The sequence below is a fragment of the Trichomycterus rosablanca genome, chromosome 12 (genome assembly GCF_030014385.1).
Source record: "Trichomycterus rosablanca isolate fTriRos1 chromosome 12, fTriRos1.hap1, whole genome shotgun sequence".
In the NCBI taxonomy this organism is placed as follows: domain Eukaryota; kingdom Metazoa; phylum Chordata; class Actinopteri; order Siluriformes; family Trichomycteridae; genus Trichomycterus; species Trichomycterus rosablanca.
In genome coordinates, this window is record NC_085999.1 from 13970269 (window position 1) to 13986568 (window position 16300).

General features: G+C 41.4%; 1 protein-coding gene across 2 annotated transcripts in view; it reads right to left on the bottom strand.

Moving 5' to 3' along the window:
• myo16 (myosin XVI) overlaps window positions 1-16300 on the bottom strand; it is a 313223-nt gene that overhangs the window by 216541 nt on the left and 80382 nt on the right. For both annotated transcript variants that reach the window (XM_063006388.1, XM_063006387.1), the window contains exons 6-8: window positions 12316-12440; window positions 11255-11380; window positions 2670-2745 (exon numbers count right to left, since the gene is read on the bottom strand). In XM_063006388.1, the coding sequence (XP_062862458.1) occupies window positions 2670-2745; window positions 11255-11380; window positions 12316-12440 (327 nt within the window). The remainder of the gene's footprint in view (window positions 1-2669; window positions 2746-11254; window positions 11381-12315; window positions 12441-16300) is intronic.

The window sequence follows — 16300 nt, forward strand, 5'->3', positions numbered from 1 at the left end:
CATCTTCAAGACCTTCATCAGTGGTCACAGGACGCTGCTCACAGAGCGCTGTTGGCTGGATGTTTTTGGTCGGTGGACTATTCTCAGTCCAGCGACAGTGAGGTGTCTAGCAGCACTGTTGTGTCTTACCCACTCATACCAGCACAACACACACTAACACACCACCACCATGTCAGTGTCACTGCAGTGCTGAGAATGATCCACCACCTAAATAATACCTACTCTGTAGTGGTTCTTTGGGGGTCCTGACCGTTGAAAAACAGCATGAAAGGGGGCTAACAAAGCATGTAGATAAACAAATGGACTACAGTCAGTAATTGTAGAACTACAAAGTGCTTTTATATGGTAAGTGGAGCTGTATATATACAGTGTATCACGAAAGTGAGTACACCCCTCACATTTCTGCAAATATTTCATTATATCTTTTCATGGGACAACACTATAGACATGAAACTTGGATATAACTTAGAGTAGCCAGTGTACAGCTTGTATAGCAGTGTAGATTTACTGTCTTCTGAAAATAACTCAACACACAGCCATTAATGTCTAAATAGCTGGCAACATAAGTGAGTACACCCCACAGTGAACATGTCCAAATTGTGCCCAAATGTGTCGTTGTCCCTCCCTGGTGTCATGTGTCAAGGTCCCAGGTGTAAATGGGGAGCAGGGCTGTTAAATTTGGTGTTTTGGGTACAATTCTCTCATACTGGCCACTGGATATTCAACATGGCACCTCATGGCAAAGAACTCTCTGAGGATGTGAGAAATAGAATTGTTGCTCTCCACAAAGATGGCCTGGGCTATAAGAAGATTGCTAACACCCTGAAACTGAGCTACAGCATGGTGCCCAAGGTCATACAGCGGTTTTCCAGGACAGGTTCCACTCGGAACAGGCTTCGCCAGGGTCGACCAAAGAAGTTGAGTCCACGTGTTCGGCGTCATATCCAGAGGTTGGCTTTAAAAAATAGACACATGAGTGCTGCCAGCATTGCTACAGAGGTTGAAGACGTGGGAGGTCAGCCTGTCAGTGCTCAGACCATACGCCGCACACTGCATCAACTCGGTCTGCATGGTCGTCATCCCAGAAGGAAGCTGACGCACAAGAAAGCCAGCAAACAGTTTGCTGAAGACAAGCAGTCCAAGAACATGGATTACTGGAATGCCCTGTGGTCTGACGAGACCAAGATAAACTTGTTTGGCTCAGATGGTGTCCAGCATGTGTGGCGGCGCCCTGGTGAGAAGTACCAAGACAACTGTATCTTGCCTACAGTCAAGCATGGTGGTGGTAGCATCATGGTCTTGGGCTGCATGAGTGTTGCTGGCACTGGGGAGCTGCAGTTCATTGAGGGAAACATGAATTCCAACATGTACTGTGACATTCTGAAACAGAGCATGATCCCCTCCCTTCGAAAACTGGGCCTCATTGCAGTTTTCCAACAGGATAATGACCCCAAACACAACCTCCAAGATGACAACTGCCTTGCTGAGGAAGCTGAAGGTAAAGGTGATGGACTAAACCCAATTGAGCACCTGTGGCGCATCCTCAAGTGGAAGGTGAAGGAGTTCAAGGTGTCTAACATCCACCAGCTCCGTGATGTCATCATGGAGGAGTGGAAGAGGATTCCAGTAGCAACCTGTGCAGCTCTGGTGAATTCCATGCCCAGGAGGGTTAAGGCAGTGATAATAATGGTGGTCACACAAAATATTGACACTTTAGGCACAATTTGGACATGTTCACTGTGGGGTGTACTCACTTATGTTGCCAGCCATTTAGACATTAATGGCTGTGTGTTGAGTTATTTTCAGAAGACAGTAAATCTACACTGCTATACAAGTTGTACACTGACTACTCTAAGTTATATCCAAGTTTCATGTCTATAGTGTCGTCCCATGAAAAGATATAATAAAATATTTGCAGAAATGTGAGGGGTGTACTCACTTTTGTGATACACTGTATATATCGCTTTCATATCTTTATATTCTTTAAGCTGCTGTAACACTGCAAATTTCCTCCTGAAGGATAATAAACGCCTATCTTATCCTATCTTATCTTAAGCGCAGCGGCAGTAGCACACAGACAGGAGGTCCTCAAAATTACACAATCAATGGTACTTCATATAATATCGCTCCTGTCACTTTCCTCAGGTCAATATTTGCTCTAACAGCTGTAATCTAGACACTCTGAACTCAATAGCATGCTGTGCTTATATCTCTCTCTGGAGGGCTCATTTTTCGGCCAGATTCACCAGAACCTTCTCTCCTGCTGTCTTTCATGTGGATGCCTATGGATCAATCGCTCCACAGGCAATGAGAGAGTAAAATTCGCCCATTTAATGGCCTCTAAGTGGGCATGGGGGTACAGCATTTCCTCCTAAACTCACACTCAATACTTATTCCACTGTACACACTCATTCATAAAAATAACTGTCTTCACCAAAGTCAAAACTCAAGTCAGTGTTTTCCCTGTGATGGACTGGCAACCTGTCCAGGGAGTTTCCTGCCTTTCGCCCAGTGATTTGTACCCACCAGGACCCTGAATAGAATAAAACGATGGTAAAGCAGACAATGAATGACATGAATGACCTTGTGGAAAGAACAGAGGTTGTTTTGATCCAGTATAGTGTTCCTAATAAAGATGCTAGTTAGTGTATGTATATGTGCTATTTTACCTGATGGCTTATCCTGGTTGCAGTTGAGTAGAGTGGGGTCTGCTCTGTGCTTCAGCAGCTTGGCTATGATAAGAGTCTAGAGGGAAAAGAAAAACATACTTTCATCGCTGGAGATGAGTTCAAAGAGAATGCTAAAAACTGTAGATGTAGGTCACATACTCGCAGCAAACTGTTCAATTACCCAGCCCTTGAAGAGCTCTGAGCCAACGCACCCAATCTACAAGACCAGTTGTTACACTTAATTCTACACACAGCTGGAGGTAATGAGCAAACATGAAACACATGCCCACGACCTGAGGTGGTTCCAAATAAGCCTTTCCACATTTAAACATGATCATCTGGGTCTGTTGCCTACCAGACCAGGCCAGTGGCACAACTGAGACTTGAACCTGAGTATCCATTCTAGTGGGCTACACACACAGAGAGAGAGAGAAATACTAATCGGTGTAAGATGGTACTTATTTGTCATTATTTGCCATAATATTTGCCATTAAAATCTAAAAAAAAAAAAAAGAAGGCCAGTCCAGCACATGTCTACAGATGTTTGTACACATTGTAGTGTGTCCAGATTGACAACTGACATTGTCTTGCTGAAATAACCATGGACTAAAATCCAACAGCCCACTGCTGTAGGCATGTTGCACCCCACATAATGCCTAATGTTGGCTTTCACATGTGTCGCTAAAACCAATCTGAATGGTCCTTTTCAACTTTGGCACAGAGAACTCAACATGTGTTTTCCCAAATATGTGGACTCATCTGACCCCAGCACACACTGGCAGTACACATACAGTGGGTCCTGTGGTCCATTTGAGATGCACTGCCATCTTAGAGCTTGAAGGTCCTGCTCATATACAGTGATTACCTTTGTTGCCTGACATGGATTGAGATTTCCTTGATCTTTTAACAATATTAATTACGGTAAATGGTAATTTATTTTTATTTTATTTTAATTTATTAGGATTTTAACATCATGTTTTACACACTTTGGTTACATTCATGACAGGACTGGTAGATACTGGTTACACAAGATTCATCAGTTCAAGTATTTAATGTCAAATACAGTCATGGACAATTGTGTATCTCCAATTCACCTCACCTGCATGTCTTTGGACTGTGGGAGGAAACCGGAGGTCCCGGAGGAAACCCAGACCACTTCACCTGGGAATCAAACCCAGGACCTTGCTGTGAGAACTGTTCAAAATGATCTCATGAACTCTGGCACAAAGTGGCCTTTGCTTGCAATGACCGAGCCCTTAGCGGATCCTCCTAGGTGTGGCTTACACTACTAGTGGCTGGTGCTTTCTTCAGACTGGACACCTGATTTCTGCCAGAAGTTATTGAGAGGCCAGGATGAAGCAATGATGAAGCAGGATGAGTGGCCACACAATGTCTTGAAGCCAGCATGGATACATGGAATTACAACAAACTCATTACTCTAGCTTGAGTTTTGTAAACTGTAGCACAATTGCCATGATAAACATTATGCCTTGTGCTATTGTACATTTACATGTTTGACATTTAGCAGACACCTTTATCCAAAGTGACAGTTACAGTATACAGTCTGAGCAATTGAGGGTAAAGACCTTGCTCAAGGGCAAGACCAAATCCAACATGTGCACCTGGAGAGAGGGGCGTGGCACATAAACATGAGCTCCAGGAGCACAAAGAGGCTTGATTCGTGACATTCACTCACCTGTTTATAATCCTAATGGGAAGAGTATTATAATTCTTTAAACATACACACTTCCCTCCGAACTCGGTGAAAAAATTATTTTTGCAGTGCGCCTAAAGTCTTCTGCATTCGCTGTCTAGTTTTCATTTCTTTGGAGCCACCATGTTTATCCAAAAACTCAGTAATGTTAATGTAAGTATAATGTTGGCATGGGATTACTTTGGCAAACCTTTGTCAAGAACTACAATATGGAGTTACATGCACAAATGCCACTTAAACCTTTACTGTGCCTTATGTTAACATGTCCAGAAGCAGCGTCGACTTCTCTGGGCTCGGAGGCAGCTAGGATGGACCATCACACAGTGGTAAGGTGTAGTGTGGTCAGACAAATCAGCAGGTCTTTTTTGGAAAAAAATGGACGCCAAGTGCTTCAAACTAAAGACGAAAAAGGCCATTCAGACTGTTATCAACAACAAGGGTCTGTCATGGTATGGGGCTGGGTCATTGCCTCTGGCAAAGGTCATTTACACCTCTGTGATGGCAGCATTAATGTAGAAAAGTACACTGAGATCTTAGAGCAACATATGCTGCCTTCAGGACGTCATCTTTTCCAGGGACGTCCATGCATTTTTCAACAAGACAAAGCAAAACCGCATGCTGCACACATTACAGAGGCATGGCTGTGGAAGAAGAGGGTACGGGCACCGGATTGGCCTGCCTGCAGTCCTGACCTGTCCCCAATAGAGAATGTGTGGAGAATTTTGAAACAATGACGACCCCGTACTGTTGCACATCTTAAGACGTGTTTGCAGGAAGAATGGGACAAAATAAAAGCTGAAACACTAAATCACTTGGTCTCCTCGGTGTCAAAACGCCTTTACGTGTGGTGAAAAGGAATCGCAGCATTACAAAGTGGTAAATGCTTTACTGTCCCAACTTTTTTTTGGAATGTGTTGCAGGATTGAAATGCAGGAATGGATGTTTATTAATAAATGAAATGAAGTTGACCAGACAAAACATGAAATATCTCAGGTTCATCCTGTCTGCAGTGAAATAAAAGTCAAAGTAAATGTAAGAAACTCTGTGTCTTTTTATAATTAGCATTTTTCCTACTGTCCCAACTTTTTCTGATTTGGGGTTGTATAACAAACACTGGGACAAATAGCCAGGGTTGATAAATAGTTATGTGATGCCCTCTCCTTGTAAGATTTCTCTCCTCTTCTGTCCCTCACACCCACACTGATCTGATAAAAACTGCTTCAGTGTGTGACTGTACAGCTCATCAGGCTGGCAGTGCCACAGCAGATTGAGAGGCAAAGCTATTACAGCCTCTTACTGTTCAGCATGCTAATGGAGCAGTGCATCTAAAAATACCTCCACAGCATTAGTCCCTTCAAACAACTTTTTAGGGATTTCAAACTGCAGCTAGGCCGGTCAGGACACCCTGTTTGTCCTCTTACTGCATACACACAGGAATAAGAGGGGTAAAGAAAGGCAATCAGTCTGTTATCTGTGTGCACACCCCTATCAGAGTAATATATGGTTTGGTCAGCAGGTGTAATTTTACATTATAAAGCCATAAAGTAGTACGAGCTAGAATCACTGCGTTCAATTCTGCTGAGTCACCCAATGAACTGACTGAACCTTACACACTATAGAGCCGAAAGTAAGTAGACACCCCTTTGGATTTGTGAGTTTAGATTTTTTTTAGTGCTAGCCTTTGCCAGGTATATAAAACAATTATACAATATAGGCCTTCAGCTTTGTGACAACAGTTTCCTGTTCCAGGATGACTGATCACTATGCACAAAGTCAAGTCAAGTCAAATTTATTTGTATAGTGCTTTTTACAACAGACATTGCCTCAAAGCAACTGGTTTGACAAGTTTAGTGTGAAATAGCCTGTAGAGAGGGGGGGGACTGTGTTACCTGCTCGCTCTCACTTTTAGTTATGCTGTATTATATTAATTAGGGGTGTCATGGTCTCATGCTGTTCTCTGCCAAATTGACATTTTACTCTTAACTACATTTTCTGTGTTCATTTTCCAAGGTGGTTCTGATGGAAACCTGTTTACCCACCTGAGGTTAAAGCCTGCAAGACGAGACTGTTGTGCCAACAATGCTGCTCTTGCTAGATATGACGGAAACCTGGCATGTTTGCACCAAAAATATACAGAACTCACTAGTCTTTATTACAGACTGGACTGAATAATGAAGAACTCCAATTGTTCAATTATTCTTTTTGCTAATTATAACTTTTAGTTTAAATTAATTTTGTGTATGTATGATTTGTGTAAATCTTATTCATTCAAATTATTCTCAAGGCCACCCAAGGAGGATGCGGGTTCCTGCTGAGTTGTCTCTTGCTTTGAGACAATGTGTATCATAAAAAAAAGCTATAGAAATAAATTTGACTTGACTTAACTTGACTAAAAAGCTGTCCCAGATGAATAAAAGCTTTCATAGCTGCAAGGGTTAAACAACATAATATTTATGCCAATGCTTTTGGAGTAAGATATTCCACAAGTTCATGGGCAGGTTTCTTTTGGCCATATAGTGTATGATGTGTGTGTGTGTGTGTGTGTGTGTGTGTGTAGTTCTTGAAAAGTAAAAAAAAAAGTGTAAGTCATGCACTTAATTTTTTTTTTTTTTTTTTTATCTCCTACTCTCCCAATGTGTTACTATTTCTTGTCTAACGATGTGAATTTCCCCATTGTGGGACAAATAAAGGATTATCTTATCTTATCTTATCTTACATTTGAAGAAAATAGACATATTTAGATGTGCGATGTGGAGGGGGGGGGGTCCCGTTGCATTTAATTAAGTAAAAAATAATTACACTTAATGGTATGAGAAAATCAATAGGCTATTGACATACATGAGATCTTTTGTAATGTTATATAGATCTGTTTTAAATGGACACATATTTAATTTGCCCAACACAAAAGTGCAAAGGTCAACAGACAGCGACTATGAAGGATTCAGATCCAGTTGTTGATGCAGATCCTGCTGAAGTACACCTAGGTGAGGAAGCTCAACCACCAGTTCACCAGAGATTTATAGCTTTACACAAAACCTTTTGTCATCCTTGCTGAAAGAGTAAGAATAATATCATAAGCCGAGAACATTTTTTTTTAACACAGGGGGTCTAAAACTGCTGGTCTAAAGTGCTAGCACACCACTGCAGAGCCACCGACCTGGCAAGGCATCTACACAAACTCAAATTGGCCATGTTCGTAGCAGGGAAGGTCGGACAAAGTCTCTTCCCACATTGATATGCAATCTGCAAGACTGGTCTGTGTGCCTGTGTAGGGTAAGGGTGGGGGGATTCACACGGAGCTCATAATGGCTCTCATCGTGATTTGGCTCTGTGTGGGAACCCAACACGAACAGGTGATAAGAAGCAGCTGCAGATTGGACACAGGTCAGAAGAGGTGTGCGGTGAGCCCGCTGTATTTGATCAGATGGGTTGTGCAGACAGCAGTGGAATCACTATATGGAATTGAAAATTACTATACTGGGAGATAAGACGGAGAAATCCAGAAACAATGGCCAGTTGTGTCTTATATATTTCTTACTTACTGTTTTCCCAACACACTGCTAGAAATGTTGTAGCCTAGCGGTAAGAGTACTGAGCTAGTAAGCAGAAGGTTGATGGTTCAAACCCACCACTGCCAGGTTGCCACTGTTGGGCCCTTGAGCAAGGCCCTTAACCCTCAATTGCTTAGACTGTATAATGTAAGTCGCTTTGGATAAAAGCGTCTGCTAAATGCTGAAAATGTACCGCTGAATTCAGATGTCTACACTTGATTTCTTAAAAACATATAAAAGGCAGTTGTAGCCTAGTGGTTGAGGTACTGCACTAGTAACCAAAAGGTGGCTGGTTCAAGCCACCACCACTGTTGGGCCCTTGAGCAAGGCCCTTAACCCTTAATTGCTTAGACAATATACTGTCACAGTACTGTAAGTCGCTTTGGATAAAAGCATCTGCTAAATGTTGAAAATGAAAATGAAATGAAATTATATAAAAGCCAAACTGCGGTCCTTTTTCTTCTTAGACCCCCTTGTGTTCAAAAAAACCTTCCTGGGACCCCCTTTGACACCCATTATGATATTACTATTACACTTTTAGCAGGGATGACAAAAGATGTTATGTCTTTATCAAAAATTGAATCTGAATCTTTCATAGTCGCTGTCTTTTGACCTTTGCACTTTTTTGGTGGGCAAATCAAATATGTGTCCATTCTACAAGACCCAGTGTAGGTTACAGGCAGTTTAAAATAGATTATTATGACATCACAAGAAATCTCCCATATGCCAATTGCAAAAGCCTGTTAATTTTCTCGTCCTATCACGTGTGATTCCTGAATAAGTGAATCTGTGCTATAGATTTCACATTTAAAGATATTACAGTATATACAGTACAAATATTGCCCAAAAATACCAGTGTAACTGCATGGTAAAACACCCTAGCACACCAGAGCTGACATGTCAAACTCATCAATACAAAACTCAGCTCTGCCATCCAGCTGGGCTGGGCAGCTATATGAACAACATTTGGCTGTTGTTCATACAGGGGAGGGAAATGCCTGCTGGCGTCAGAGTCGAGGAATAATGTGATCAGGGTGTGGCTCTACGTGCACAAAGCTGATCCGCATATGAACTCGCCTTGTGCAGGTGAAATCACACGTGTATAAGGAGGTGTGTCAGTTCGCTCTCCTCATTCGGGGCGGGGGTCAGCACCATTAGAGAGGAAGCATAAAGCAATTGGGTATAAATTGGACACACTAAAAATAGGCAGAAAAAGGGAGAAGATGCATTAAAAACAATGTAACAATTCAAAAAAGACCTTATTACAGTTCAGTAATTATTACAATGTTGTTGAAGATGGGGGTAAGAGGGCAGTATTTGTTCAATTTAGCAATTGCAATTAAAAAAACTGTTTTTCAGTCTGGAGTTGTGTGTTCTTAGAACCTTCTAACATCTTCCAGATGGAAGAAGAAAAGAAAGATAGTGTCCAGGGTGAGTTGCATCTTTTAGAATCTCTCTGGCTCTGTTTAGACAGCGAGTTCTGAAGATGTTCTCCAGTGTGGGCATGGATGTCCGATGGGACCCCCCTCTAGGTTCACTCGGCCCTCTGGTTGAGAACCACTGCTCTAAAATATCATAGTAAGCTGTTATATGACTGTTTGAATAATCAGATGACTGCTGAAATCTGATAATGATAATATTACTGGCATGTATGTAATCTTTGTGAATGCAGAGAGATGGATGATAAAGATAGAGGACATGGAAAAAAGTGTGCACATGGAGAAACAAAATAAATAATAAATAGACTGCTTTTGTCAGCAGTCCAACTTAGTGCTCGAATGTAATCAAATATTTGGTCATGTCAGCAAGATATCTTATTCAGTCCTCTCTTAGTGTGAAAATCAATCTCCACCCTTCCAGAAATGCAATCACACCTACTAAAAGAATACTAAAACATTTTAATGGCAGTGTAGCTGAAGCTTTAACTGACTGTGTGCAAGCAGGAGAGAATAATGTCAGTTTAATTACCTGTACATGATCAGATGCTTCTGAAGGAATTAATATGTGGTGATCATGTGGAATCATGACTAAGGGTGTGTTTATACTTGTAGTTTGATTTACCTTACTGGGGTTTATTGTCAATTTTTGCAGGTGCGAGGCTTCACCTCACACTCCCACCCCGTTACAAGACCAAAATTATTACACTGTTGTCAAAAATGGAAAAATTGTCCCATGTAGTCATTGTAGCTCGTCTGTTGAATCGGTCCACACGGGCCAGCCTTCGCTCCCCACGTGCATCAATGAGCCTTGGCCGCCCATGACCCTGTCGACGGTTTACTGCTGTAATACTGACCACTGCAGACCGGGAACACCCCACAAGAGCGGCCCTTCTGGTCAAACTCACTCAAATCCTTATGCTCGTCCATTTTTCCTGCTTCTAACACATCAACTTTAAGGATAAAATGTTCACTTGCTGCCTAATATATCCCACCTACTAACAGGTGCCATGATGAAGAGATAATCAGTGTTATTCACTTCACCTGTCAGTGGTCATAATGTTATGCCTGGTCTGTATACACACACACACACATATAATGAATAAAGGAGTCACACTGAACACACCAAGTACTCTGTTCTCTCATGGTGCATGTAGTGTCACATGTTGTGACATGACACATCTTGCTGTGTTTGGTTCGTTTAGATTCATACTGTGTTCATACTTGAAAAGAACCACACCCGAATTAGTTTAGAAACAAACCGAAACCTCTCTGTTCAAACGGTCTCGGTCCAGCTATTCGGTGCACACCAGTGTTTGAACGGAAACGTCCACACTAACTGTACCAGAACGCACTAAAAGAGCACTCACACCAGGGTTAGTTTAATTAAAACCAAAGCCGACATGTATAAACTCATTACATTATCCTGCAGTGCTGTACTGAAGAACGTGAATGATTAGTATTGCCAAAATGAGCCTGCACATTTGGGTGCATTAGCATTTGGGTTTTATTAAATAAGAATGGCAACAATTATCTAGTCAACCATTAATAATAAAGTAAATTTAATTTGTAAAACACAGAATTCTTCAAGATTGACCTTTTATACCCTGTTATAATCACTTGCAAATGAAAGTTTAATTACCAAGATTGCCAATATTTTCATTTTATTAACTGCCATTGCTCAGTTAACTGATAGCTCGTGGTTAAGGTACTGAACCAGTGATCAGAAGGTTGCCGGTTCAAGCCCCACCACTGCCAGGTTGCCACCATTGGGCCCCTGAGCAAGGCCCTTAATTGTCCCTAAATGCCGCAAATGTAAATGTAACTAATAGAGACTTGAAGCTTGTGGAATGAAGCTGTTCATAATGAAATAAAAAGACTAACCTGTCCATATTTGGCAGCCAGGTGCAGGGGAGTCCAGTAGTTACTGTCTGCAGCTTGTACATCCGCTCCTTTTTCTAGTAACAGTGACACCACGTCCCTGAAGCCGCTAGCACACGCTATGTGTAGCTACACATAAACACACACATACACACGTCTATTAAGTAAGCAACAGTGATCCAGACTATTCAGATTAGATTAGTTTTGCAGCCATGTTTGTTTAAATAATTTATATTTAATTATTGTAATTAATAATTAATTAATAATTTGGTTCCCCCAAAACTATATAAATAATTCTTCAGTTAAAAACTTATACATTCTGGGCACCCAGGTGGCACAGCAGGATAATCCGCTAGCACACCAGAGTTCAAAACTGCTAACGGTCAACTAATTGGCATTAGACAAAATTGGCCATTAAGTCTGCTGGGTGGGAAAAGACCAGGCCGAAAAGTGGGTGGGGTCTTCAACGCTGTGCAAGGTTGTACAAGGACCCTGGATGGTAGCCCAAGGTGCCTGTAAAGAAAGTGGAGGAGCTCGGACATCAGGGCATGGCTCTCTTCACATGAATACTGAAATAAACATATATATATACACACACATACATACATTCTGGGATTCTGATCTTCACAGTTGGAATCTCAGCTCTGCTACCGGTCTAGTCTGCTGGGTGGGAAAAAACTAACCAAAAAGGGCTAGGTCTTTTTTACTGCTGTACTCCCAAAGCGCCTGTACAGAAGGAAGGAGCGCAGAGATCGGTGCGTGGCTCTCATGTGGGTGGTGACACGAAACCGACCTCACAAACAAATCCACCAAAGTATGAACAAATAAGAAGGGATTGGTGGACTGTATGTGCATAAAAGGGAATGTATGCCATGCAGGCAAATACACAAATTGGTGTCCAAGGAGGGCAGCAGAAGATGGATTGGCTACAGTAAGGAGGAAAATTTATTAAAAAACATATATTATATAAAAGACAATGACATGAGTCAATGAATGTATTCATAGCCATGCAGTGAACAGAACATGAAAACAAATGAGGTTAAACCCAGTAAATTTGCACCCACCAGTGTGACTCCGTCCTCGTTCCGTTGGTTGACGCTGGCCTTACTGCTCACCAGCTGCCTCACATCTGCCAGCATGACAGATGATCTCTGGGTCTTCATGTGGTGCAGTACGCTCACATCCAGTCCTAACAAACACAGACACACAGCTCATCTTATACAAGTGTTAACATTATAATGGGTGCTAATGTTACACCAACATGTACAGTGAAACCCACATGAGCTTCTACACACTGTAATATATTTAAAGTGAAGATGTGCAGTAGTGAGAGAAAGTAGCCATGGTAAGCAGAGGAAAAGCCCATGATTAGCTGGTTCTTTGACCGCAGGTGGGTCTCAGTATGGGTGCAGAAAGTGGGATTTTCCCCTTCTTTCAATTACTCTCACACAGAGCTTTGAACTGTCTTCAAAATATGGAAGACTCTTCTCTAAATCTATTCATAAGCTCTTGATTTGTTCTATTGGCTTCCTCCAGTAAAAGGCGACAAGTTTACACACAACTGTAGGGGACATGCATGCCTTGACTGATGAGAATAACATTGAGTTTAGAGGCTGCTGTGCAAGATACACCGATCAGCCATAACATAAAAACCACCTCCTTGTTTCTACACTCACTGTCCATCAGCTCCACTTACCATATAGAAGGACTTTGTAGTTCTACAATTACTGACTGTAGTCCATCTGTTTCTCTGCATGCTTTTATTAGCCTGCTTTCACCCTGTTCTTCAATGGTCAGGACCCCCCACAGGACCACCACAGAGCAGGTATTATTTGGGTGGTGGATCATTCTCAGCACTGCAGTGACGCTGACATGGTGGTGGTGTGTTAGTGTGTGTTGTGCTGGTATGAGTGGATAAGACACAGCAGCGCTGATGGAGTTTTTAAACACCTCACTGTGACTGCTGGACTGAGAATAGTCCACCAACCAAAAATATCCAGCCAACAGCGCCCTGTGAGCAGCGTCCTGTAAAGGTCTCAAAAATGACCTACTCAAACAGCAGCAATAGATGAGCGATCGTCTCTGACTTTACATCCGCAAGGTGGACCAACTAGGTAGGAGTGTCTAATAGAGTGGACAGTGAGTGGACACGGTATTTAAAAACTCCAGCAACGTTGCTGTGCCTGATCCACTCATACCAGCACAACACACACTAACACACCACCACCATGTCACCATGCAAAGTGGACAGAACTGTCACATTTTCCCTGTCCGTTGCAAAACTGATCTGAATACCAAACAGGTTTCTTTTCCCTGTGGAAGAAAATCTATCTAGATGTTTAAAAGAGTCGTTCAGAAAAAGAAACAAGAACAATTCAACAAAACGGATTGGGCGCTAGGGTGACACAACGATGAAGTGTGCTAGCTCACTAGCAATCAGTATCCAAACCAAATGGAAAACTGAGTTTTTCCCTGCAGACAAAATGAAAAGGTCACTTTGCTTTGTGTGGCAGTAGAAGAGATCGATGTTGAGTTTGGTGTAAAGTAAACTCAGGAGTTCCAGCGTATTCTGCTATTGATCACTTCCTGTCTGAGGAGAGTACTTTGTTTGTTGTTCCTAGGCTGGTGGAGATCGAAATATGTGGTGGAAAGTGGTTATCCGTTATTCTGAACGTGGAAATGAAACTCTTACTGTGGGTGGCGTGAACAGAAAATTTTCTCTCTACAGTGGTACCATGAAACACAACATTAATTGGTTCTAGGAGTGGTGTTGAGTTGTAAGGTATTTTTCCCATATGGATGTATGGGAAAACTGTTAATGCGTTCCATGGTCCTGTTGAACTGCATATATTTTAGGCTAATGTAAAGTAATAGGTTTTATTTTTACACTTATACGCTGAAAGTAACACAAATATAATATAAAAACACTGAAATACAAATAAAAAACAGTTAAATTAAATACAGTTTATTGTTTCCTTACGCTTCTTAATCGTGGAGAGAACTTATAAGCAGTAATAATTAAGAAAGGTTTAGTGTTTCTATGTTGTTCTTTTAATACATTAAGTCACATTAAGCTTTTTTTAACGATAAGCATTTTAGACTCTCTGAAAAGCTGATTCTTACAATTTCTCAGAACCCCGAGCTATAACACAAGTTTAAAAGTGAAACAGGAGGAAAATCCAGCTAAACACAGATACATGTGGGGCTTTCAGAGTGAATTTGACTCTTATTTCACACAAATGCAGATTCATCTCATATTCGCACTTTGATGACTTTTTAGCGCACCGCTCAAGCGAAGCGCTGAACAAAGCGACAGTCGCACACACGTTGAGTTGAAGGGAAACGTCAAGTTTAAGGGCACAAATTTCTCAACGACAGGCGCTGAGTTTTAAAGATTTTGAGTTTAAGGGATGTTTAGTAACAACCTACCAATGTATTTTGTGTGTGTGTGTGTGTGTGTGTGTGGACAAAGTATTCAATAATACAGAATTATTTAAAGTTATTTGGACGTTGCGATACAGTCACTGTGCAGACATGGCGATGCATCATCATTATCACATGCAGTAACGTGATTATGATAAATGTCTTGTAATTTACACATAATGCCCTTCCAGCATATCCATCTATTTATTTATATATATATATATTTTTTTTTTTTTAATTTGCCACATTGCTATTTATAATTAAATGTATAATTATAATCCCATAAACATGTCAATAACAATATCCTGCTCATATAAATTATGCAAACTAATCATTTTGCTCATGCAAATACTAGTGCTGTCATGTATAGGCTGGAATTAGTGCCTGTAAGCTGCTGTGTTGATAAATGACCTCTCTAATTGTGCACTATACCTCTGAACAGATGCAGCCCCGTTTCCTCCCACAGACCCAGTCTGATTGATTAATAGGCTAAGTGGCTTTTACTTTAGGTACAAGTTGACAGAGGAGACGACTCTATGGTTAGGAAGCACCAGAGATAGTAAAACACCACTAAACCTGACCTTAGATGTATGCACTGCTAGCATACACTGATCAGCCATGACATTAAAACCATCTCCTTATTTCTACACTCACTGTCCATTTTATTAGCTCCACTTACCATATAGAAGCACTTCGTAGTTCTACAATTACTGACTGTAGTCCATCTGTAGTCCAGCCTGGTTTCACCTGTTCTTTAATGGTCAGGACCACCACAGAGTAGGTATTATTTAGGTGGTGGATCATTCTCAGCAATGCAGTGACACTGACATGGTGGTGATGTGTTAGTGTGTGTTGTGCTGGTATGAGTGGATCAGACACAGCAGTGCTGCTGGAGTTTGTAAATACCGTGTCCACTCACTGTCCACTCTATTAGACACTCCTACCTAGTTGGTCCACCCTGTAGATGTAAAGAGACGATCACTCATCTATTGCTGCTGTTTGAGTTGGTCATCTTCTGGACATTCATCAGTGGTCACAGGACACTGCCCACGGGGTGCTGTTGGCTGGATAATTTTGGTTGGTGGACTATTCTCAGTCCAGCAGTGACAGTGAGGTGTTTAGAAACTCCAGCAGTGCTGCTGTGTCTTAGACCCCCACCACCTAAATAATACCTACTCTATGGTGGTCCTGGGAGAGTCCTGACCATTGAAGAACAGCATGAAAGGGGGCTAACAAAGCATGTAGAGAAACAGATGGACAACAGTCAGTAATTGTAGAACTACAAAGTGCTTCTATATGGTAAGTGGAGCTGATATATATGTACTGTATATGTGTGTATAGACATAATGATGTAGAATGTTCTATAATGCTATTCAATATAAGCACATACAAAAAGAGCCGATTCACTTATTATAACCAGTGGTCTCTTGCCAAGGTCAAAAGAAAACCCAAACTGTCCCTTCACGCTAAAAGGCAATTTGTCTGGATGGTCAGATGTAATCTAAAAACACCAACAAGCTGAAGTCTGTTATTAATTTAAGGCTACTGGAATATTTGACACTGTCTAACTAAATACGGTGTGGAAGTTATTTTTTAAACAAAAAGTGTTGTGTTGCAGAAATTACT